The sequence below is a fragment of the Eublepharis macularius genome, chromosome 12, assembly GCF_028583425.1.
Source record: "Eublepharis macularius isolate TG4126 chromosome 12, MPM_Emac_v1.0, whole genome shotgun sequence".
Taxonomy (NCBI): domain Eukaryota; kingdom Metazoa; phylum Chordata; class Lepidosauria; order Squamata; family Eublepharidae; genus Eublepharis; species Eublepharis macularius.
In genome coordinates, this window is record NC_072801.1 from 38,950,905 (window position 1) to 38,976,446 (window position 25,542).

A 25,542-nucleotide genomic window follows, 5' to 3' on the forward strand; every position below is an offset into this window, starting at 1 on the left:
AGCCGAAACAATGCAAATCCAAACTTGTGTTTGGTCATGTTCTAGAGGAAGAAACCTTTGGAGGTTTGCTCCAGGGTGACCATCTGTGACCATCTTCTTGATCCAGACTTCTTGGTTAGGCAATGGGGCCTCGCATTAACCTTTAATCTGAGAATCTCAAAATCAGATTTCCCATTTCATTGTCACAACTAACAGTCGGGATTTCTTTGCAAGCTACTCCAGGTTGGGGCCATGGCTCAGGTCGAATATCTGCTTTGAATGCCAATGGTCTCAGGTTCAAACGCCAGCATTTCTTATTAAAAGGATCAGGTGCAAAGAGATGTGAAAGACCTCTACCGGAGAACTTGGAGATCTGCTGCCGGAGTATAAAGTACTGACCTTCATTGACCAACGGGGTGATTCACTATACTGGGGCTTCGTGTATGCTCCTCTTTGTACCCATTCTGAGGCGGGAAAGTATTCCGATCTAATAATGCAAAAAGCTGCACAGCACTTCAGCTCCCTCTTGTGCTTATAGATGGTTACTAGATTCTGGCTGAAATTTTATGCTTTACGTTATTTCTCTTTGCTACATTCTATTGCCAGGTGTATTTTTCTTCCCCCGTACACCAAATTAAAAGCCATTTAAAAGCATTTGGGTGTGGTCTCTTTAGGTGGGATACAAGCGAGCAGCAGTTTGTGTGCATGTGGGATTTGATTCAGATCACTTTCCATATGTATATAATGCATGGTTTTGTGAAGATTTTGGATGGGATAGAAAAGGAATTTTTTAATCCTTTTTATTAATGCATGAGGAAAGGTAGAGAGTGGTCTAGGCAGGGGGAGCTAATATACTATATATAATCTGTAGAGTCTATAATAACAGGGCCCTCTGGATCATGGATTGTGGATTTGGAGAGACAGAAACACATCTAGATTTTTGCACCCACTGACTTTCTCTCCATTTGTATTTGAGAAGTGCATCTGATTTGTTGGGGGTTTTCCGGGCTGTATTGCCGTGGTCTTGGCATTGTAGTTCCTGACGTTTCGCCAGCAGCTGTGGCTGGCATCTTCAGAGGTGTAGCACCAAAAGACAGAGATCTCTCAGTGTCACAGTGTGGAAAAGATGTAGGTCATTTGTATCTACTCAGGAGGGGTGGGGTTGAGCTGAGTCATTCTGTAAGAGTTTCCCAGGGTGTGGAATGCTAATGGCGGGAGGCTTCACTGTATCCTGAGGAGGTTCTTTTGCATATGGATTGGTGCTTGATGTGCTAATCTTCTCTGCAGGGCTATTGTCGGGTGTGGAGTGTTTTGTTGGCCTGGTGTTTTTCAGAACTGGAGCCCATGCTCTGTTCATTCTTAAGGTTTCTTCTTTCCTGTTGAAGTTTTGCTTATGCTTGTGAATTTCAATGGCTTCCCTGTGCAGTCTGACAAAGTAGTTGGAAGTGTTGTCCAGTATTTTGGTGTCCTGGAATAAGATACTGTGCCGTGTTTGAGTTAGGCTATGTTCAGCCACTGCTGATTTTTCAGGCTGTCAGGCGAAACGTCAGGAACTACAATGCCAAGACCACGGCAATACAGCCCGGAAAACCCCCAACAACCATCGTTCTCCGGCCGTGAAAGCCTTCGACAATGCATCTGATTTCTTTAGCAAGAACTTGGTGTCCCAGAAAACCTCTTTCAACAGCAGGTGGCACCAAAACCTAAGGATGTGATGTGAGGGATTGGAGAGATTGAAACAGGTGGAATCTCTGCAACTGGTATCACATGTGCATTGTGAAGTGCAGGAAGGTTGAAAGGCAGTTGTAAATATATCCTGCATGGCTATGAATCAATTCTGACTTTTGCAAATACTGTCTATGTTTCAGAGCTAAACTCTGAGACAGGAAACCTGTTCCAGGACTTAAGTTCTTGTTCAAAATGAGCCTGGATTGGAACTCTCATCCACCTCGGTGAACATTCAGTCTCTCATTCTAAAACAAACAGTTCCTTGTAAATCACGCTTTAGACATCATATTTATTATTGTTATGCCAGATAGCAAAAGTTTATTAAGAATGAACCATAGAATCTTCCTAGTATTCCAGAAGGCACAAAAGCAGCAGGGAATGGAGGAGCCACCTTATCAGAGCCACCTTGCACAATATGCTTAGCCTTTGCATGGCTCTGGAGTTTTCTAAATACAGGATAGGGGTGTGTGATCTTTCTTTCCTGCTCAAGTTCAGGTCCTTGACACAGTTTCACTTTACATTTGAGCACTGAGATTTCTACATGCGGCAGATCTTTGTGCTGATCCTCGGGCCAGGTGGGCATGGTCCGCAAGGCGGTGGGCAGATTGGACCACATGGAGCACAGGGGTGGGGGGGACACGGCATAGGAACACATGGGACACAGACTGGTCCCATGCAAGGTGGAGCCAGATTGGGATCAATCACCTGCACACATGGTTTGCACTCTGGTGGACAGACAGGGGCACAAATCGTCTCTGGCACACAAACTGGCCGACAGACAGATGGACGGATGGCAGTCGTATGCTCAGGGTCACATGGTCGATTGGGGGGCCTGGAGAGAACAAACATCAGTTTAGATGAGTCAAATGGGCCCATTGGAGACAGTCAAATTAAAAATCAGATTCAAAAAATAAAAGCAAAATCCCAAAACAAATGCCATGTGTAACCTTTTATTAGGATCAACCCAAATAATGTAAAGCTCGGAGTTCTCCAGAATTTTCCATCAGGCTGGATGTTAAAGAGTGTGTGTTTTCAGGGGTGGGATTTCAGACCCTGACATTAAGGCCTCTATTCTGCATCCTGTGTTGGCAATCATAACTTGATGGCATGAGGTCCATCCCCTGCCCCCTCCAGGCTCCACTCCTGGATTCCCCAGGAATTTCCCAACCTGGAGTTGGCAAACCTATGTTGATGGGTATGCATGCACCCTAAAGTTCTTCATATTTGCAACTCCCACCCCAGGTCTCTAGAAGTTAAATCTCTGAAGTGTGGGATAAGCAGCAGACAAAATTTAACTCTGTGCATGCAAATGCACCCATGTGGACACAGCGGAATCATAAGTACAGCCAGATTCACTATGCAAAGATAAAATTGAGTAGTAAGAGTAAATGAATATTGCATGCAGGAAGCAGAGAAGAGCAGTTATCTAAAACTTAGGCAGGGCTCAACCTGAGAAGTGGTCTTTGGTGAAAAGACAGGTGCTGCAGTGATGCAAAAGCATCCCTATCTTCCTCTGTGAAATGCTGGATGATGCTAGGATTTAATTCTATAGGCTACAATGGAAGTCCCTTCCAAATAGATGTCCACAACCAAAGGGAGATAAATAAATCAAGAACAAAATAAATGCCTCCCCCCTCCCAGGTTGTGCCAACCAGCATCCATTTCTGTACATACTTGCAATCTTCCCCTTCTAGCATGTTGCGGTAAGTGGCAATCTCGCAATCCAGGCGGGCCTTTTCATCAAGGAGGGCCTTGTACTCGCAGTTTTGACGCTCAATGTCACAGCGGATTTCAGCAAGCTGGGCCTCCACGTTGCTGATCAGGCACTGGAGTTGCGACAGCTGGGTGCAGTAACGGGATTCAGTTTCTTGCAAAGTGTCCTCCAAAGCAGCTTTCTGGGAGTGGATGGAGAAGGCAAACTATTCTGTCTCAACTGGTAATCTACACATACATACCCAAAAATATTTAAAAGGCTGTAACATTTCATGCTGCTTAGTGGGAGAACTTCAGATGAATGATATTGATGGTCCCCCGATTCAAGAAGATTGCGTGTAAGTGAGCCCTAGATTTGGAAAGGAAAAGACAGATAGCTAAAAGAGAATGTATTATTAATTTATGAAACAGGCATTAATTTATTTGTGCATTTATTTATAAATCCACATTAGCACAAGGGAACCACATACAGAGATATGTCTACTCTCTTCTGAAAACAAAACCATCTAAATTCTACATAATGAAAAGTAGAGTTCTGTGGTGCACATGGCATATAAAAGAATAATTATTTGTGGATAAAAATACATAATTTGCATTATTTGTAACTATTTGTAGTTGTGGATGAACAAGGGCCCGTGGAAAGCATAAAAGCACAAGGCTTTCCCTAATATCTGCATTTTCACCAGGCTTTCCTCATACAGCTTCAGACCAACACACATAGAGTGTAATCAATTTGTTTTAAAAAATTATGAAAACTGATATTTTTCAGAATGCTTGTGCAGTATCAAATTTCATAGATGTGCAGCAAGACTGAATATCTGATTTATTTGTGAGTGGGATTATTTGTATGTGAAGAGTCCTTATAGATATGAGTTTTCAGTGGTCTTCAAAGCCCCTTTGAGCTAACTAGTAGAGGTGGGCACAAATCGCAATACAAAGCAAAAAAACGCACAAACCAGGCCGATTCGTGGTTCATGAAAATGTGGTTTGTTGGGCTGCGTTGAACTCTAGAACTTTTTGCACCCGGTTCGTGAGAGTTGTGAGCAGTTTGTAAAGCCAGACGGGCTGGCGCCGCTGATCAATTAATTCCCACACGGGGTGTGTGAAACTGACAACCCCATTCTCCTGCCACTCAGGCGGCAGGAGAAAGGGGCTGTCAGTTTCACAGACCTCGCACTGGGTTCAGCCAATGGGCTGAAGCTGGTGCGAGGTGAGTGAAGCTGACAGCCCCGTTCTCCTACCGCTCAGGTGGCAGGAGAAAGGGGCTGTCAGCTTCACATGCCCTGTGTTGGGTTTAGTCGATGGACTGAAGCTGGTGCAAGGTGAGTGAAGCTGACAGCCCCGTTCTCCTGCCACCCGCGAGCAGCAGGAGAAGGGAGCTGTCACTTTCATACCCCCATACTGGGTTCAGCCAATTGGCTGAAGCCAGCGCTGAGTGTGTGAAAGTGACAGCCCCATTCTCCTGCTGCCAGCAAGTGGCAGGAGAAGGGGGCTGTCACTTTCACACACCCCATGCTGGGTTCAGCTGATTGGATGAAGCCTGCGTGGGGTGGTTCGTGGAACAGCGATAAACACTGAATCATGTCTACTAACTAGTCTAATATCATACAGTGATACTACACATAGGATGTGTGAGTACTATAACACCAGGCTTACCATCTCTCTAGTTGAAGCAGGGAATCACTTGCCACCAGTGGAACCATTCTGCTCCCACTCAGCTGGCCAGCGGGTAGAATTGCGATGTCAGCAGTGTCCCAATGCTCTGATCACTCCTGTGCACCCAGAAATGATGTCAGCATGTCACTAGGGGAAGCTTGGATGCTCCGGTATTGGGGCAAAACTCTATGGTTAAACCATACAGTTTTGTCTAGAGCATCCCCGGCAATGCACTGATGTCACTTCCAGGTGCACAGGAATCATAGTATCACAGGGTTGGAAGGGACCTCCAGGGTTATCTAGTCCCTGGCAGCAAAACATTGTCAGGATCCCTAGCTGAACTGGCCTGGGGAAAATTGCTTCCTGACCCCAAGGTGGCAATTGGCATTACCCTTAGCATGTAAACAGGGGCCACAAGAATTAAGCACTGATGTAACCCTTCCTGCCCTCCCTCTTATGATCTGCCTAAGTTCACAGAATCAGCATTGATGTCAGATGGCCATCTAGCCTCTGCTTAAAAACCTCCAAAAAAGGAGAACCTACCACCTCCCGAGGAAGCTTGTTCCACTAAGGGACTGTCAGGAAGTTTTTCCCCTAATGTTTAGCCAAAAACTCTTTTGATTTAATTTCAACCCACCTCCTGGGGCAATGGAAAACATCTGCACGCCATCCTCTATATGACAGCCCTTCAAGAACTTGAAGATGGTTATCATATCACCTCTCAGTCCTCTCCTCTCCAGGCTAAACATACCGAGGTCCTTCAGCCTTTCCTTATAGGAACTTGGTCTCACCATCTTTGCTGCTGTCCTCTGACATCCGTGTGTCAGTGGCAATATGAGAACATTCCTAGCAAATCTCTCCTGCGGCCGGTTAAGTCCCTCCACCTGCCAGTTGCCAGGGGGGACCTGGGAACCCTAAACACTCAGACCTTCTATTGATTTCTAAGGGTGTATTGCCATTGTAATGGTCTCTGACCGCAAATAAATTCATTCATTCAAACACTCAGACCAATTTTGGACTTGCTGTATATCTTCTAAGAATAGAAAAAAGTAAGATTACTAGTAATTTACCCTGTACCTTTGAGACAGGCAAAAAAGTAATCTTGGCTAATAATGTTAGATCCTGCTTTGCAAACAGCTCTTTGTCTTGTTGCATTGACAGACAGCTATTTAATAACCAGTGATGGTTTGGAAATTCTGAATTCATACCCACCATACTCTGTTGAGCCTGCATGTCAATCTCCAGGGCTTGAACACAACGTCTGGTCTCTATGATCTCTGACTGGCAGCATTGCAGCTGTTCTCCACTGGAGATCACCTCTCTGTTTAGTTGTTCCATCTGAAAAAGTCCTCAAACAAGAAGTGAGTAAACAGCCGCACTATCACCCAAAGAAACTGATTGAGTTTGTATTAACTTAAGGGGCACACCTGTGTACAGTACCAGTCCTCGACTTCCCTGCGATGCTTTTCAAGATCAGCCTCATACTGGCATCGCATTTCATCCAGGACCTTATTGAGGTTGCAAGATGGGGCAGCATCCACCTCTACATTGATGCGATCACCAAGCTGGGAGCGGAGGGCACTGGACTCCTAGAGAAGGGGAGGAAGAGGAGGAGAAATTATGAGCACAAAGGGTCGTCCTTCATTTTGCAAAGAAGTATCAAGGAGGAAAGAAAATGCTGCAATTGTTCCTACTGCAGGGCCGGCACATCCATGGAAGTGGGACCGGCAGCCGCCTCGAGCGCTGAGGGGGCACCAGAGGGGGTGCCGGGGGTGGGAGCATGCGCTGTGGAGCTGGCGGCAGCAGTGCTGGCGGCTGAGTGGGAGGGCTGGGAAGCTGCCATCCACCACCCCAGCCACCAGCCACGCCTGGCCCACAGCTGCTGCACCCAACCGGGAACACATGCTGGCAGTGGCAGCACGGGGCAGTCTGAGCGGGCAGCCTCCCAGCCCTCCCGCTCAGTTGCCCCATGTTCCCGCCACCACCTGCACACAGCTGCGGGCCAGGCATGGCAGGCGGCCGGGGCAGTGTGGAGCAACTGAGTGGGAGGGCTGGGAGGCCACCCACGTGCCGTCCCAGCTGCCTGCTGTGCCAATGGGGCCAGCTCACAGTGGCATGTTGTGTGATGATGTCACACGCAGTGTGATTACATGCATTGTGCAGTCCAGGTGCACGTGCGCACTTTGCATGCAGGCATACAGGGAGCAACAGCCCTGAAGCTGCCCCCGGCCTCAGGCACCAGAAACTCTGGCACCGGCCCTGATTGCATGAGCCGTCTACAGGATTTTTTCTATGTCTCTTCCACTGCTGCAGTGCTCCTGCTCTCTGATACTAGCACTGTGTGGTCAGGATCATGGTGCTTGATGTGTACACAGGAGTGCAGGTGAACAGAGGGTATTCCTAGGGTTGCCAGCCTCCAGGTGGGGCCTGGAGTTCTGCTGGAATGACAACTGATCTCCAGTCTACAGAGATCAGATCCCCCTGGAGAAAATGGCTGCTGGAGGGTGGGGTCTATGCACCACTGAGGTCCCTCCCCTCCTAAAACCCACCCTCCCCAGGCTACATCCTGCAAATCTCCAGGAGTTTCCCAACTCAGAGATGGCAACCGTAGGTATTCCTGCTCTTGTGTTTTAGCAACTCTTCTGGCCTTGGTGCTAGTCATGCTTCATCCATACCTCCTCATGGTTTTTCTTCAGGCACATCATCTCCTCAGTCAAGGACTCCAGTTGGGCTTCCAGGTCAGCTCTGCACAGAGTCAGGTCATCTAGAACTTTGCGGAGGCCATTGATGTCGGCCTCATCTCGCTGACAAAGACTCAGTTCATAATCATACCTTTGAAGAGATGGCAGAGAGATAATTACAATATGGTTGAGGCAGCAAAAAGTGATGCCCAGAAAGAGTGTGTGTATATGACGTGCCATCCAATGGCACCCTATGAATTAATGACCTCCAAGACATCTTATTACTGACAGCTTTGCACAGGAAAGGTCACAGCTTCCTTTACAGAGTCAATTTATCTCGAGCCGAGTCTTCCTCTTTTCCTACTGCCTTCAACTTTTCCTAGAGACCTGAGAGTAATCCGTGATCAGGTGTGGATCCAGAGGGCAATTAAAATATCCATTTGCCCTAAGCTCATCCATTAATGAGTTTTTACTAGAACTCTTTCACCACTGTTGACAAGTCACCATTTCTCCACCCAAGTTGCCCATCATAAGAAGGAATAATAGTATCGTGTTTACATGCTCTAATTTTTATGGATAAGATCCTTATGAATACTCCAATATTATCAACCAAGTTCCAGCATACTCAAGACCATAAATTACAGATATGTTTTATCTGCTTTTTTGATCAGAGGAGCTTGAGATATAGGATTTTCTGTTCTGTTTTGTGCATAAGGGTTCTAAATAATGATAATGATTCTGAATATGAAACCAAGCTATATTAATCTGAAATAAAATCTGAAAGTAAAGGGGATGATCTTCTATATACATCCAGTGTGGACAGGGTAAGATAGAAGTGGTGGTAGTATTTGAAGATTTATTCTTGTGTGCTGTTTGTTCATTTGAACTTATTCTGTAAAGGGGCGGGCAAAAACGAAAGGCATGACTGTCAATTGTGAAAGTGATTACCTACCTGTTTAAAAAGGAGAATATCCACATATGTCCACCACCTTATATACATATGGGCCACGCCTGAAATGCTGTATTTTACCGTCGCCATCTTGAGGAGGAGTTTTATTGTATACAGTTGTTTTAATTTTACTGTAATGTTTTATCTGTTTTAAATTGTATTTTATGTAAACTTGGGAATGTTGTACTCTGCCCTGAGCCCACCTAGCGGGGAGGGTGAACTAAAAATCTAATATAATAAATAAATAAATAAATCTGCATATGAAATACACTTTTAAGTTCCTCAGTGTCTTCATGTGGGAATTGCCACTAACTTCTTAGCATTGCTAAGTATCTCTTAATGGAATATCTCTTTTCCAAATGTTTTCTGTCCTTATGGAATAAATTCTAACACTTCCAGCATAATTTCTTTTGGAAATGTTGATCTGGGAAAACCTAATTCATTCCATTTCTACATGTGTCCACAAATTTCATCCTGGTTTTCCTGCCAGCTCTGGCATCTTGTTAGTGAGTTCCTTTAGGACTCATAATTGTGCATTCTGACATGAATGCCAGCGAGGGCGGGGCAACATATAGGGTTGATGAATGAGACCACCAGATCTTCTCCATAGAGAGCCTTACTTGGTACAGTAGTCATCAGAAGCCATTTTGAGATTATCGATATCTAGGCACAGCCTTGCATTGTCAGCCTTGGTGCAGCAAATCTAAAAAGCAAAAAATTAAAATGCCATTTTAATCCATATAGATGGAAGGCATAAGATGAACACAGGAATGCAGTTTGAGGGGGAAAGGAACAAACACCTTGGCCTGCCTTAATATATAGTTAGTAAACTTACTTTTTAAAGCAAATCCAGTACATTTTGTTCAAATGTACCATCTAGGCTCCCAGATTAAGCTAAGAGGAAAAACCATTATCAACAAAGTATGAAATGTGAATAGTTTCTCCCAGTTATCTAGCTGGTAACATATGAAGTACAAGCAGTAAAAGATATTTTAAGTAATATATTTCTCTTTTATTTGCAATGTAGGATCAAAAGTGTTGTCTGGCCTCTTTCCACTCACTGTCCATCATGGCCAACCACACTGCAGAAAGAGATGGTGAGGGTGGGAGACCTTTCCCCCTGGCTTGTTTGGCCCAACTGCTACCTGCATCTCCATCACCATCTGGCCACCATGGAGAAGAGGGAGACTGGGAAGCAACATCCACTGGCCTGCTTCAATCAGCTTGAATTTAATATTGGATTAATGGCTTATGCTGATTTATTGTAAGTGGCCTGTATTTGAACAGGAAAAAAAACAGATTAATGCCGTTTTCACACTGCTTACCGGCCACGGAACATTGCGCCAAGATCCTGGAACGACAGCGTCTTCCTGGCGTGATTTCATGTGAGAACTGCAGTTCCTATGCAAAATTGTGCCAGGAAGAGTCTGTCATTCCGGGAGCTTGGCGTGATGTTCCGTGGCCGGTAAGCAGTGTGAAAACGGCCTAAAACCTGTTGAATAAATTAAAAACTGATTATGCAAAAGCAGAAGGAAACCAAAATGTAAAATGTGTGACTGATAAAACTGACTGTCACAGACACTTGTACAAAACTCACAGAACTACAACATTTTAAATTTCAAACATTTAACTTTGGCTGCCCAGGCAAATGATTTCTGTACTTGCTGCAACAGTCCCCCTTGCTTCCTGTCTTTGTTTCAGTGTTAAAACAAGGTGAAAATGTCCCCTGTTCTCAGTATCCTATTAAATCACTTCATACCTGGAACAGAGTCAGGAGTTCCTCAGCAGCCTTTCAACTATAGGTCTAGATTTTAATGTTTGACTATGCATATCAGCACTCTCATACACTTTCTGTGAACCTCCTATGTGGCTACAGGCAAAATAAAATCTTGAGTCAGTATTCTGACCTTGTACAGAAATCTTTATTTTCTTCTCCGAAAAGACAATATTGGATATTTTCAGGTGAGTAGCAGTATTGATCTATAGTAGAAGATCAAGATTAAAGTCTAGTAGCAACTTAAAGATCAATAAGATTTCTAGATCCCTGACTCTCGAAAGCTTATCCTCAGGAAATCTTGGTTTTTAAGGTGCTACTGGACTCGAATCTTGCTCCAAAACAATACTGGAAACATTCTTACTTTTTTCTTGTCTGTTCTCAAACATGTTTGCCATGCTACTACTGGATTAGTGAAGGCCCTCAAGAGCCATTACCTGCTGCTGGAGCTCTTCAATGCTGCAGTACAAAGGCTTGAAGTCTGTGCAGACATAAGAGTTCTCACATTCATACCATTCCCGGATCTTACATTCCAGCTCAGCATTCTCTTGTTCCAGGCAATGCACTCTTTCTAGGTAGTTGCCCAGGCGGCTGTTCAGGAACTCCATGGTTTCCTTTTCATTGCAGTTGAGGATCCCTTGATCATGGCCAACAGGATAGCAGTTCAGAGGGCGAGCAGGCGGTGGGATGCAGGGTGGTGGGACACAGGTGGAACCCAGACTAGAAGGGGGAAGGTAAGTTCGGCATCCGTTGGGAAGTGACGCAGTTGTACGACCCGGAGTAGGCAGGCACACACTGGATCGGCGAGGAGGAAGGTGGCTTCCAGGACGGCAGTTGACAGAGACAGCACTGTTTGGCCGGCAATTTGGTGTAACCCTGCAGGGACCCTTGAGGGACCCACAAGTGTGAACTGAAGTGGCAGCCATAGTGGAGAGGAAAAGCTTAGATGTCAGATTCAGCCCCAAAACCCAAGGCACTCAAGTCTGAAAGCCAGTCTAGCGGCTGGAGCTTTTTTATACGACAAGTGTTGGGTGTTAGCTCCTTTACGAGGCTTTATCCTTGATAATATTTGTGGCGATTTGTGCGTGGCCTTCTCATGAGTCTGCTCTATACATGCTTAAAAAGCATTTCTTTTCTCATAAATTCACCTCCCCCCCTCACACCTGGCTTGCAAAACCAGAACTCCTCTTGATGGCTGTCCCTGGAATGATAGTTTTACAATGCACCTTCAAAGCAACTTCTCGGCATCAATAGCTAGGTGTGGGTATGATGGGTGACATTATAGGCTTGGCATTTTACAAAAGCATCGGTCTCTCTCTCTTCCCCCTTCCCTGCCCTTCCTCTGGCCTACTTTGACCAAGCAAAAAGCTGGCATGCCAGTTCCTCTTGACTGCAGCTCTCCAAAAAGGAGGTTGTGTGAAAAGATGAAATTTCCCCAAATGTATAAAACTGCTCCCGTGTTCAAGTACAACTTCATTAAGGATGTATGAAGAAGGAGTAGACCCCCCCCCCCAATAAAATTTTCATTGGGGAGATGTTAGGGATGGCCTTCATCTCACCCTTTGGGCACGTGGTTGCCATATATGAGGGCATGAAGGAAGTTTCCTCCTGCATTATATTGGTTAGGTAGGTCTTTTGCATGTGGTTCTGTCAGGCTTCTGGCTGCAAGTGGTAGCCTTGCACCCAAATCCTTCTGGGACCTAAAGTCCTGGCTTTTCCTGGGCATAATTAGTAGACTTGGTGGCCATATTGTTGTGCCCTCATTCTTGTACATGGTTTCAGACTTCTGATTCATCTTTGACCTGCATAACTTTCTCTTTCTGCCGTGGCTGCCCATGGCTGTGCATCAGCATGATCCATGCATCGCTTCTGTACTGTATTCTGTCTGGCACCTTTGCTTGTTTCCAGTTTCATGTTTGACTTTATTTATTTTACGTCATTTATAGCCCATCTTTCTCATTGAGATACAAGGCAGATTACACAGTGTGAGATTGGCTCAGTCAATATCAGGAACATTTCCATAAATGATGCCATAGCGTAAATAGATACAAGTACAGAAAGACATAGCATTAGCAGGAATCTAATACAACATAGTGGGGAGGTCTATGGTTCCTAACTCACTAGTGGATCGTCTGAGATTTCCTCCCTACAAGACAGCCCTCCTATCTGAGTAAAAAGCCTTTTTGAATAATTTGGTCTTGCAACGTTCATTTGCGAAAAGCCAGGAGAGTGGGGGCTCTCCTGACCTCCTCAGGCAGGCCATTCCACAGGGTGGGGGCCACCCTTGCTCTACATATCTTCCTTATTTGGGTCAAAGAGGGCAGGGCTTCCATAGCTTATTAGGACAGAGTTTCTCTCAAAAGTTTCCACATTATGCTGGTCCTTTATCCACACCCATAACTTTGTTTTGCTTTCATGTTCAAAGTTACCAAGGAGATTATTTGTTTGCTTGCTTGCTTGCTTGCTTGCTTGATTTATAGTCCGCTTTTCTTACTGATTTCAGGCTGATTTCAAGGCTGATTTCATAGTGTAAGTCAATGCAGTCAGTAGGATATAACATCTAATAAGAAATGTAATTGGACTAAGATTACAGATTTTTGAAACACAGAGAAGCATTTATTAGGCATGATATGTTAAACAGTGCAGAAAATGGTATTACATAAGTAGAAGACAAAGTAGTGGGAGCATGCTAATACATACAGTGAACAGATTATACAGACTACGCACAGTGGTCTAGTCTGCAATCCCAGTCTTTTAAAAAAGCTCCTTCCTGAACTATTCCAGTATAATAGATAGCCCTGTTTCCTTTATGGAAATGACCTCCTGAACAATTCTATTTTACATAGTTTGGGAAACGACTGAAACATGGGAGCCATCCTGACTATAGTTGCCGGCTCCAAGTTGGGAAATTACTGGAGATTTTGTGGGTGGAGTCAGAGAGGGTGGGGTTTGGGGAGGGGAGGGACCTCAGCAGGGGATAATGCCATAAGGCTCACCACCACCTGAAACTGCCATTTTCTCCAGGGGGTGACCTCTGTTGCCTGGAAATTGGTTGTAATTCCAGGAGCTCTCCAGCCACTGCCTGGAGGTTGGCGACCCTAGCAGGTAGTTCCACAAGGTGGGCGCTACAACAAAGGATGCAAGTTTACAGGCAGATGTTGATCTAGCCCAAATGTAGAGGTATGAACATAGCTTTCGAAGAAGTCTTCCGGTCACTGATGTTTTTACAACAACAACAAAAGCAATCAAAGGGCCACAAGCTAGATGGAACGTTCACTCCAGTTTTTGTTACAAGTAAAGTATTTTATAAAAAGGTGGTTTGGGCCTTAATCCATGATGTGTCTCTTGTTCTCTTTATCTGAAGCAGCTCAATTAGAAATGCATCTGAAAATGCTGAAGCCATGGAAAAGAAACTTTTGTCGTCATTGTTTATTCCTGGGGGGGGGACAGAATTGGGGGGGGGATATTGAAATATTTGATATGCTGCTGTCAAACCTAGACCTATTTTGCTGCTTTAACAACACAAAATACATTATTTATAATTTAAATAGCACACAAAATTGTATTACTTGCCATATTTATGGAATTTAAAAGTATAAATGCTTTTGCTTTCTACAAGCAAAATTACGTTTAGGGTTTCCAGTTATGGGAGAATTTGGCGTGCAGGGACGATCTCCCTAACTTTATGCCAATGTGCAACAGGCTTAACTATAAGTACTTCCTGGTCAACAGCTGATTCATATATGAGCAACAAGTAGCTTCATAATTATGGGATCTGTTTCTCTGAGTCCCAGCCCCATCCCTTTGAAGTTCCCTCTTCTGTTGCATCTGTTTTGCTCAGTTTCCCCTCCTCAGCTCCTTTGCTTCCTACACCCTTGATCCCAGCCTTCCATATACAAATTCTCACTTGGCCTATTTAACTGTGGACTACCCATTCAACACAATCCTCTGTACCTGATAGCTTTTTCATAAAGGCTTGGTACCCTTGAGCATGTCCCCAGACCTCTTCTCCCAACCCCGTTGTGACTTACTGCATCCCACATAATCCTGCCCACGCCTCAGTAGTTGACAAAGGATTGCTGTTTTTACAGCCTTCTCATACAAAAATTTATAGACCAGGAAGCTGTTGGGCAGCATATTGCATGTGACAACATGGGATTGCATTGGTGCTTGGAATCTTGTTAATAACCCAAGCTCACAATTCTGGGGCCTTCACTTAAAGCTTTGTCTTCAAATTAATGCCAGCAACTTAAGATTGTTTTCTCCTCCACTGTGTTCCAGCCCAACTCTCTTTCTTCCAGTCTTCTGTAATGTACTGGGCATTTCACCAGCAGACAATGTTGCCAGGTCTGATTCCCAGGATGTTTGTAGAGTTTTGAAGGATGCTTAGTAAGTTTCTCTTGTGCTGGCTCAGTTTGGAGCTTCTCTGAATTGATGTTACTCTCAAGCACAGGAATTAATCTTCGGAGGGTAGTTTGTTCTTTTTCAAATGACTAAGCAAAATGTTTTAATAGTCCATCTAGGATTTTTATGTGCAGTGTACAGAAAGAGATTTCTCCCCAGTGTTCTCTAGCCATGTAATTGGCAGCATAGTCCAAAGGTATGCTGCTTACAACACAACACTGGTTAGCTAGTTGTTATCCTCTTCTCTCTCAAAAGAGAAGGTATTTTTAAAAATTCCAAGTCCCAATAAACTGAGAGCACAGCAATAACACTAGACTCCATAGGGACAAGGCCAACACCCACCAATCATGGAACAACATGGCAAGTCTATTCTCATGTTAGCCATATGATGGAAGGATCCGGTCAACAAGTGGCAATGCCACCACAGCTCCATGACATCACCATGCCCCTCCCCACCCACAGAACAAGGGAAACCACAAAGGCAACATAGTGCCATCAACTATGTGAAGGACTACAGTGTCCCCAGAACTCTCCGTCTGTCATATTTAGAGGATCTCTGCAGGTGATGGTGATAGGATTAAATCCCTTCTGCAAAAGCTACCCTTTTCAACAATGGAAAGAAACATGGATAGTCTAAGCATGTTATTTAGCTTCTTCCACAGCTCACTTGGAAGAGGGAATTGCCATGAAAACCCATAATCTCTCCCTAAGGCACGATGTTGCAACCCACTGCGGGAACAATGACCCTAGGAGGAGCAGGAGCTTTTTATAAGGTAAAGGCAACAGAGATGCTCAGCCATACTGTGTTGCCTCACTTGAAGTTGCTCCAGCCCAGGATTCTCAATGAGGATAGAGCTGTGCACAGGGGTCATTTTGTAGAAAAAGAGCTGGAGGAACCCATTAGCATAACTCATTAGCATAATTCATTAGCATATGCCACACACCCCCTTGACAGCACCAGAAGTGTGTCATTAGCATAACTGATTTGCCTATGCCACACCCCCTGACATCACCTATCCTTGCTGTTTTGGACCCAATCCTGGCCATTCAGGGCCGAAACTGGGCCCAAAATGGCAAAAGGGGGCTGAAAATGACCAAAAAGGGGCCCAAAATGGTCAGGATCGGGCCGCTGCTGAGTGGGAGAGTGATCCACCTCCCATCAGAGGCCCGATCCAGGCCATTTTGGCCCCAATTCAGGCCAAAACAGGCCCAAAATGGCTGAGAGTCAGGTGGGCAGGGCCATCTGTCATGTGATCTCTTTGGGGAACTGCCAGAACTGCGTTCCTGTGCGTTCCCCCTCGAAATGAGCCCTGGCTGTGCACATTTGCCACTGTTGTCCTAAGATAGCACAGTGCTAGTGCTGTGGTTGCAACATGTGCACATCTTGCTTCCGTAGCCTCAAAGAGCCCATATAGGCTCATAATGCTAGAAAGAGACAAAAGTCATGCTTCTAGCCTCTCTAGTGATACACACCATGTTCAATCTATACAAATGAAAGTGCAGGGTTATGATAACGTGCAGTTGTATCCTTGCTAGAGAGGTAAGGGCAGTTTGCCAACTGGGAGCCAGCTCAATGGCAATTGCTATTTGCAAATGTCAAACAACCGCATGGCTGGCTTTTTCTAAGTCTGTTCCTAGGGGCTTGCAAATCAGGGTGAGTGGGGTGGATCCACCCAGCTTTTCTACTCAAATCTTTCCCACTTTACTATAAACCTTGTCTCACACAATTTTTGTCCATGCAGAGCCCCACTTTACCCTTTCTGGACAATCAAAGGGGACCCTTCACCCCTTTTTCATCAGCAGAAATGCTGGTTGGAACTGGAGATGCATAAGCTGAATTTTGGGTAGATGGCCTACTGCTTTGTTCAGAACATGGACTCTGGGGTTGATTCTGCTTTGGCACCAGAATAGTCTGAATGTGTGACTATACCAATATGTGTATTTAGAGACTTACACAATGGCTGGAGTGGAGACAGACAGTCGTTTTTAAGAGTGCTGAAAGTGGTATTTGGGAGGTATCTTTACTCATGATGTGTACGCACACTTATTTAGTCCCCAAGTCTCTTTTGGTTAAACAGGTTTCGCAGATTTTTTGAAGCCATACAAAACCCCACAAAACCTGTTGGCCAGATGGCAAAGGACAGCCTGATGGAGGACTTCATTTATGTGAATGTTTTCAATATTGTCAAAAATGAGTCCCCCCTTCAGCAAATTGTAGGTTTGGGAGTGGGTCCTGGGGGTGCAGACCTCAGTGGAATATAATGCCATAGAGTCCACCCTCCAAAGCAGCCATTTTCTCCAGTAGTCTGGAGATCAGCTGTAATTCTGGGAGAGCTCCATGCCCAAACTAGAGGTTGGCAAGCCTACACCCCATTTGCCATTCCAATATATTTTAAAATACCATTTTATGCTTAGAAGTATGGTTGCCAACCTCCAGTTGGGGCTTGGAGATCTCTTGGAATTATAACAGATCTCCAGATGATAGAGAACAGTTCCCCTGGAGAAAATGGCTGCTGTGGAGGGTGAATTGTATGGCACTATACCCTGCTGAGCTCCCTCCCCTCCTCAAACCCTACCTTCCCCAGGTTCCACCCTCCAAAATCTTCAGGAATTTCCCAACCCAGAGTTGGTAATGCTGACCAGGTGGCAAGGGGAGGGCGGGGGAGAGACTTCCTCAGTTTTCAGTAAGATAGAATTTGTGTTTCCAGAATGTTAGGTTGGAGAGTTCCTATCTCAGGAGACTTCAAAGATCTCACAGTCTACCTTTTTAGTGAGGATAGGCAAAAAATAATAAAGGCGTGAAGATGATTTTTTCTACAGAGGAGGAGGCTGAAAGAAAACCTTTGCTAGACAAGTGGTTTCATGACTTCTAGCTTCTGTGATAAAGTTGGCTGTTAACTGCTCTTTGCGCTCCTAAATATTAATCTGTGACCTTATAAATGAATGGGCCCAGCTAGACTGTGTTATCCCTGTAAATAGTTCCTATCCTCTTTTCTGAAGCCCTTTATTCCCCTGTTTCTGGGAGTAATTAAAGATAACCATTCTTTTCCTGTTTCCCTCATGGGTGGTGGATGAATTACATTCAAAACCACAGCCACTTGAGTTAAGTATGTCAAGTAGAGAGTTGGGGTAAGACCACACTGGTCAAACATCACATCACACTACCTCTGTTTCAACAATTAAGACCCCAACCTTTACACATAGGTAGCATTCTCTCCTGTTACATGAGGTGGGAGCACCAAAATTATAACCAAACTGAGCTAAGGACTGAGATGCTCTGTTAAATAAAGCAGAAGATGCTAAGTGGACCAACGCTTACACAGCTACCTACCCAAGCTCTCCTCAGTGCTGCCATAAGATGGGAAGTAGAATGACCATCCACAAATAGGTGAATTATTTAAGTGGTTTTTGGTATAACTAGCAAACACATGCCTGTTAGATAAAGTCAACTAACCCAACACGTAGCTGTGGACACTAAGCAAGAATTGCTGGAAGATGGCACAAATGAACTGCAGCACAAGCCAAATTTTCTCCATGAGATAGGAAGAAAACAAAAGAAATTTTATTGAGAATGCTGATAAAAGAGCTTTATTGCATCCCATGTGCTGAAATTATTAAAGACACAGGTCTGTTATTATAAGACAACTTAAAAGCTGATGTATTTGCCAAAGTGCGGAAGAATGAAACTGGTCAAAGCCCCCTGAATATTAGCAGTGAATCCCTTTAGTGTTTGCAACAGTATGGCTGAATGCTGGTTTCTTTTTTTCTGTCATGCTAGATGGGTTCTTGGTTTTGATATTTTGCTGCAGCAGGTTTTTAGAGGGCTACATGCTGGACTTGTTCTCGAGAGGATATGACCTTTCCATCCTTAATCTCCTCGGTGATAGTGCGGATTTTTTTAGTGATCTGGGAGACTGGAGCACAGGCTGGAGGGGGGCATTCTGGCACACATGGAATCCTGGGAAACCTACGGTTACAAAGTAATTTGGGGTGAATAGCAGATTCAGGAAAAAGAAACTCAGTGTTGTACATTCAGTATAGATTAGACCAATAAACCTAGTTTTCATTTTTCCCCACATTGTCCTCACCTTTTCCAAGTTCTTCTATTGCATTCAAGAAAGAGATCTTGCAAAATCAAGAGCAAATGGATTCCCATAGGTATTCATTTAAAAAAACAGTGACAGTTTCTCTGGAGACCTGATTGCTACTTATTACTATATATATATATATATATATATTATCAAAATGCGCCTTGCCTTCCTCACTTTATTTAGGTGAGACCTAATCAGGGACCTAACCTGAACATCCTCAGTACAGGCCATTTTCACACTCTTTAACATCCTGTGATGACTTCAGAAATCGCACCATGAAGATGCCCTCGTTCCGTGAGTTTTGCGCAATGTTAAAAGAGTGTGAAAACGGCCACAGTTTGCTAATCTAAGCAAAGTTCTTCTTGATTTCCTCAGATCTCTTGGATGTTTCTCCCAATCGACAATCTTCAAATTCATCTCAAGATCTCACTTTATACAAAATTCAGTGTCAATTTCTATTGCTATAGTATGGAGAGTCGCTCTCCCAGCCGGGCATCCCAGGATCAGGGCCGGATCGACAGGGAGGCAGGGGGGTAGTCTGCCCCCGGCGCCGCCAAAGAGGGGGCGCCGGGTGCAGCTGCCAGCCCCGGGAGCGCGCCTGGGGAAAGGCGAACGGCGCGGGCGGCCTCCCAGCCACCCGCGCTGCCTTTTGCCTTTCCCACAGAAGCGGCGGCCGGCTTGCAGCGCACCCCTTGTCCTAGGGAAAGGTGAATGGTGTGGGCGGCCTCCCAGCCACCTGCACTGCCTTTTGCCTGGCTTGGGAGGCTGGGAGGCTGCCCGCACCATTCACCTTTCCCCCCTGCCCCCACGGCAAGCCGGCTGTCCTGGCGCGCCGCGAAGCTGGCAGCAGTGGCAGCAGCGCTAGTGGCTCGGAGGCTGCCTGCGCCGTTCGCCTTTCCTCAGGACAAGGGGCATGTGGCAAGCCGGCTGCCCCTTGTCCTGCGGGGCAGGTGAACAGCGTGGGAGCCTCTGAGCCACTCACGCTGCCACCGCCGCCAGCTCTACGGCGCACTGGGACAGCCGGTTTGCCACAGGGGCGGGGGGGAGTGCCCCAGCGTGATGACATCACAGGAGTGATGTCATCATGCAGCGCCAGGAGCACGCACGCACAACTATCCTGACTATGGTTGCCCTGGGCGCTGGCAACCGTAGATCTGGCCCTGCCCAGGATGAGAGGCAGATGCCACCTAACACAGCTGGAACAACATATTGCATTAATATTTTCTGTGATCGTTGGGATGCTCAAGGATCTTCCCCCTCCAGAAAATTTCACTAATCTCACCAAAACTCCTTTTCTTTCATCATCATTCTACCCGCCTTGAGAAGAGATTTTCAAACTCTCTTTGAAATTTCACTTCAGGTGAAATTCAGTAGCAACTCTAGTCTTAGTTCTCTCTATTAAACCTGTATCTGGTCTGTACCACATTAGACTGTAGGTAGGGGGTTTGCATGATTGAATACTCTTTGCTTAAAAACATACACATGCATCATGAGCATAGAAAGCTAGATGTCAGGAAGAAGCTAGATGTCCTGACCTCTACTTTTCTGTATAGATGAATTACTTTTTGTTGAGCTGAAGGAGCCTTCAGCCTGAAGTGATGCAACCCAGACACATGTTTACTAACTCACTGATCACTAGGACTTTTATACTTAGCTAAAAATGTACCCAATGGCCCATTTGGGGTTATACGTACTTGCAATCCTCTCCCTCCAGCAGACGTCGGTATGTCGCAATCTCTGATTCCAGGCGGGTCTTGACATCCAGGAGAATCTTGTAGTCATGGCTTTGACGTTCCATTTCGCACCGGAGATCTGCTAACTGACCTTCCACATTGCTGATCACACACTGGAGCTGTGCTAATTGGGTGCCATAGCGGGCTTCAGTTTCTTGCAAGGTGCCTTCTAGAGCAGCTTTCTGAAATGGACATAACAGGTTCCGGAATAAATCACTACCTGTTAACAGGAAGGTTGTTTGAAAGAATTTTAGGCAACGTGACATAGGAGCTAAAACAGCAGGGTTCCAAGAGTTCAAATCTCATTTGGGCATTAATATTAATGCAGCATTAATATTAATGCTGAATTACACAAAGTGATCTAAGTAGACAAGGCCATAAATGTGGGTCTTGGAGGTATTTAGAGTGCATTAGGAGGCAAGATCATATGACCTTCCCCCATACAGAATGACCTTGTGGACACAAACCATATTGTGCTGGGCATCGAGATCGATCTCAAGGGCCTGAACCGTGTGTCTCAGCTCAATGATCTCTGACTGGCAAGACTGCAGCTCTTCACCACTGGAGACCACTTGTTGGTTCAGTTCTTCCATCTGGAATGCAAAAGAAACAAAAAATAGTAAGAGGGAATTATGAGGCCAAGCATCCCCTCTGATCCTTTGAGGCCACCTGAAGATGTCCTCTCAAGATACCCACCTTGGAAGTGAACCAAGTCTCAACATCTTTGCGGTTTTTTTCAGCCAGACATTCATATTGGCTCCTGATCTCATCCAGGATCTTGTTGAGGTCACATGAAGGGGCAGCATCCACCTCCACGTTAACCCTGGCTCCAAGTTTTGAACGTAGACCATTTGCTTCCTGCAGGAAGAGAACCCGTGCGGCATAAAGTAAATGGCTTTGTGAGGCTTGGTTTCAGTGAGGTCTGAAACCTTATTCCAAAGTCTTATGAATCCACATTGATCTGAACCAGGGATTAAAGCTATCACATTTTCAAGCAAGAGTGACATGAAGTGATAACAAAGAGGAAAATGCCTCAAAGCACATTCAAGAGGTAAAAAACAGACAACACAGCTGATATTTTTGCACTTGCTTCTTGCATTTCTTGAGTAAAGGGCAAAGAGAGAACTCATGAAGAAATGTTTCAGGTGGGTAGCCATGTTGGTCTGCGGTGGAACATTGACATTCTAGTCCAGTGACACCATGTAGAAATGGTTAAGCTACTCCTCCATTTGGAGCACGTTCAAATACAAAACAGCCACAGTATTTTGGACTTTGTTCTCACCTCTTCATGGTTCTTCTTGAGGCAAAGAAGTTCCTCCTTGAGGGATTCAAGCTGAGCTTCCAGGTCAGACCTGCATAATGTCAGCTCATCCAGAATCCTGCGCAGCCCATTGATATCGGCCTCAACACTTTGACGTAGAGCAAGCTCCGTCTCGTACCTTTTGGACAGAAAGTGATACATCAACAGGAGGCCATTTCAAGATGAAGCCACCACCACCAGTGAGTTATCACTGTGAGTAAGAGGTCCTTACTTGGTCCTGAAGTCATCAGCAGCCAGGCGAGCATTGTCAATCTCCAAAATCAGCCTGGCATTGTCTGTCTTGGCACACAGGATCTGGATAATAAACCACAGGTCTTAAGAGGTGTGAGAAAAATATGATTTTGCAGCAATTAGATAGCAACTTCTTAAAAATTCTAGATGTCCTGTCCAAAAAACACAGGAAGATTCCTCAAATAGCCAAGAATGAAAGTAGAGATGCTATATAACCATCCCCCAATGAAGGGCTCGCCTCTAGCATTAGCACACAATGAGAAGTGGTTTGACTAAGACCACCCGGTGAGTTCATAGCGTAATGCACTGTCCAAGATTTATTGTGCAACCTGAGCAGAGACAGTAGGAACAAATGGACTGTTTTCAGAGAACAAGGGCAGTTGGTTTGGTGAACAGCAATGGGCAGTTTGTGCTGAGCGTAGAAAGTAGCATGAAAATGCATGTGAAGGTAGATAGGGGAGAAGAGTACAAAGAAAGCTGATGAGAGGGGAAAGATGTTTGTTGCATTTCCTCTTCTTCCTTGAAGCAGATGAAGAGTTGAAATGGCCCAGCAAATCAAAAGATTAGCCCACTGCCTAGTGAGTACTAAAAATGGTTAACAGAGATCAGCCTCAACATTTCTGTGAAGTTTTTACTTAACCCTGGCTTGAGGTATAATGAAATGTTAAGTATGTGTGTTTGCTGTTCTTCACTCTTTGTTACCTTTACTTTTCCCTCTCTCCAACCATTGCCCACTATGATATTTTGTACAGTTAGAGCAAGCATCTATGTTTGCTGTCAATGCTGTAAAACACAATACTGCTTAAGGATGCTTTATAAGCAAATAATAAGTTTTTAAAAACTATTACCTGGTGCTGGTGCTCTTCAATAATCTTATAGTAAGACTGGAAGTCGATGCATACATAGGGGACCTGGCATTCGTACCACTCCCGGATCTTGCATTCCAGATTGGCATTTTCCTGCTCCAGGCAGCGGACTCTCTCCAGGTAGCTTGCCAGGCGGTCATTCAGACACTGCATCAGCTCCTTTTCATTGCAGCTGAGGATCCCTTCATCGTGCCAGCCATAGCTTCCAACAAACCCAGGACCAAATGTGCTGTTTGGTGGGCAGACACTGGGCATGTAGCTTCCAGATCCCAACTTAACAGAAGAAGATGACACACTTCTGCTGCCAAAGGAGTGGCTCGGTGCTCTGCATGAGCCACCAGAAGGGACAGAAGAAACCCGAGCATGACTCCCACTGGGACCACACATTCCCTTGACAGAACCAGAAGAGATGGTATGAGCATAGTACTTGGAAGCCATAGCGCCAGTCGATAAAACTACACTTTACTCCAGCAGGTTTGCAAAACAGCTGGGGAAGCCCAAATGATTAAAGAGTGAACCTGTCATTCACCACTACAGCATTTTTATACTTCGCTTGCTGGGTGTTGGCAAATTACATTGGCTGTTTCTCTTGGGAAAGTTTATACCAGTTTTCCTATGTGCAACTCATAGGCTGTTTAACCATCAGAGGGCTACTTCCTCATAAAAAAAATAGCTTAGATAAGTCAAGACTCATCATTAGTGATACTTCTCACCATCTATAACATTCATTTTATAGTATCATCAAAGGGACTTGCTTCATAATAAAGCAGCAGGTTTTGTTAATGGGGCGTGGGGGATACTAGAACTAACAGCTGCACTCCTCTGTGTGTGTCTAGATTGCTTGGTGTCTAGATGTGACTACATTACATTGACAGCTGTAAGTATGTTTGCAAAGCAGTAAAGTCCTACTGAGTTTCATGGCTTGTTTGTTAATTATACTTATGACTGCAACCAGAACATCCCCTTCCCCGAATATTGCATTATAAAAGAAAAATGGAAAGCTTTACCTTAATTTTGTATCTCGTTACAGTTGTAAAAACTGAGTTTTCTCTGAACTTAGCAGGCATTGACTGGGCTTGTGCAGGAATGACAGTGTTTGGAAGGAATCCACAATGGTTTTAGTCTGGGAACTTGCAAATGTCAATATGGTAAGCAGGACTTTTTTCTGGGAAAAGAGGTGGTGGAACTCAGTGGGTTGCCCTTAGAGAAAATGGTCACATGGCTGGTGGCCCCACCCCCTGATCTCTAGACAGAGCGGTGCAGAGGGCAATCTAAACTCCCCTCTGTCCGGAGATCGGGGGCGGGGCCACCAGCCATGTAACCATTTTCAAGAGGTTCCGGAACTCCGTTCCACGGCATTCCAGCTGAAAAAAAGCCCTGGTGGTAAGTCTCCTTCAAGGAGGAAAAAGTAACAATTTAAGCTTCCTTAGGGGCAAAAAACTTGTTATGGCTATATTTTTCCACAACATGGACATTAACAGATCAGAAGATGCTGTATTACAGACCTGGCAGGCTCAGCATCATATGCAATATAGTCACTATTGGTCTGTGCAAACTGATCAGAAAAGAAATTACTCGAGATTTGGTGGTTTATTTATAAAACCGGGACTATTTAAAAACACTGTTTATAAAACAATTTTTTGGACTCTAGCATTAAGTCTACTGACATAGGCAGATAGAAGTGACTGATGGTAGCAAAATATTGCTTTTATAGAAATGTTTTATGTGCTTCTCATATTTAGATTTCAAAAGCCTCTTAAATTTTTATAAGCTTCACCCTTGAATTGCATAGGTGAATAATTATTTTTGTGTGTATGTGTGTGTTTTTGCTGAAAAACACTTACAGTGCTGTTAACCAGAAGCAAAAGAATTGGTGAAGAATCACCAATCACTGATTGGCTTGGTTTATTGTTAGAGACCGAAATGTTCAAAGCAATTAGTTTGCCATTTATCCCTTTCGTATGTCTACTGTGATTCACCATAGGTGCAGATTTTATTGAAATACCCATTCTGCTAAATAGTTCCCACTGAGGCAGTGAGATTGTTTGGACTGTGCAGCTTCATATAGGAGGTTGGGGCTTACCTGACTGAATGCACATGTATGCATATAAAAAAAAAACCCTCACCTTACAGAAAAATAGGTATCAAGGCATTCTTGCCTCTGATCTGTTAATGTTTTTTCTGTGATCTTATTTCCATAGGGAATATTCCATCATTTAAGCCCGCCACTGGCATTCTTAAACAGTAAAGTCCAGACGTATGTTTATCATCTTACATGAAAACAGGCCCTAGTAACAGACATTCTGGTACAGAAAGTGGCTCATTCTGATGTATTTAATTATACCATGCATTTCTCCCCAATGGGGATTCAAAGAGACTTGAAACATCATTCTCCCCTCTTCCATTTTATCCTCAC

At 44.7% G+C, this 25,542-nt stretch overlaps 1 protein-coding gene across 1 annotated transcript; it reads right to left on the reverse strand.

Annotated features, from left to right (window-relative positions):
* Positions 1–2,998: 2,998 nt before the first annotated feature.
* On the reverse strand, positions 2,999–23,528 carry LOC129339095 (keratin, type I cuticular Ha6-like). The gene is made up of 15 exons (XM_054993698.1): positions 23,109–23,528; positions 22,241–22,323; positions 21,991–22,147; positions 21,405–21,566; positions 21,176–21,301; positions 20,666–20,890; positions 20,511–20,520; positions 18,713–18,810; positions 10,918–11,367; positions 9,327–9,409; positions 7,752–7,908; positions 6,504–6,665; positions 6,289–6,414; positions 3,382–3,602; positions 2,999–3,062 (listed from the first exon to the last, which is right to left on the reverse strand). The coding sequence occupies exons 1-15, from the start codon at positions 23,511–23,513 to the stop codon at positions 2,999–3,001; spliced, it is 2,529 nt and encodes an 842-aa protein (XP_054849673.1). The 5' UTR covers positions 23,514–23,528.
* Between the last annotated feature and the right edge of the window lie 2,014 nt (positions 23,529–25,542).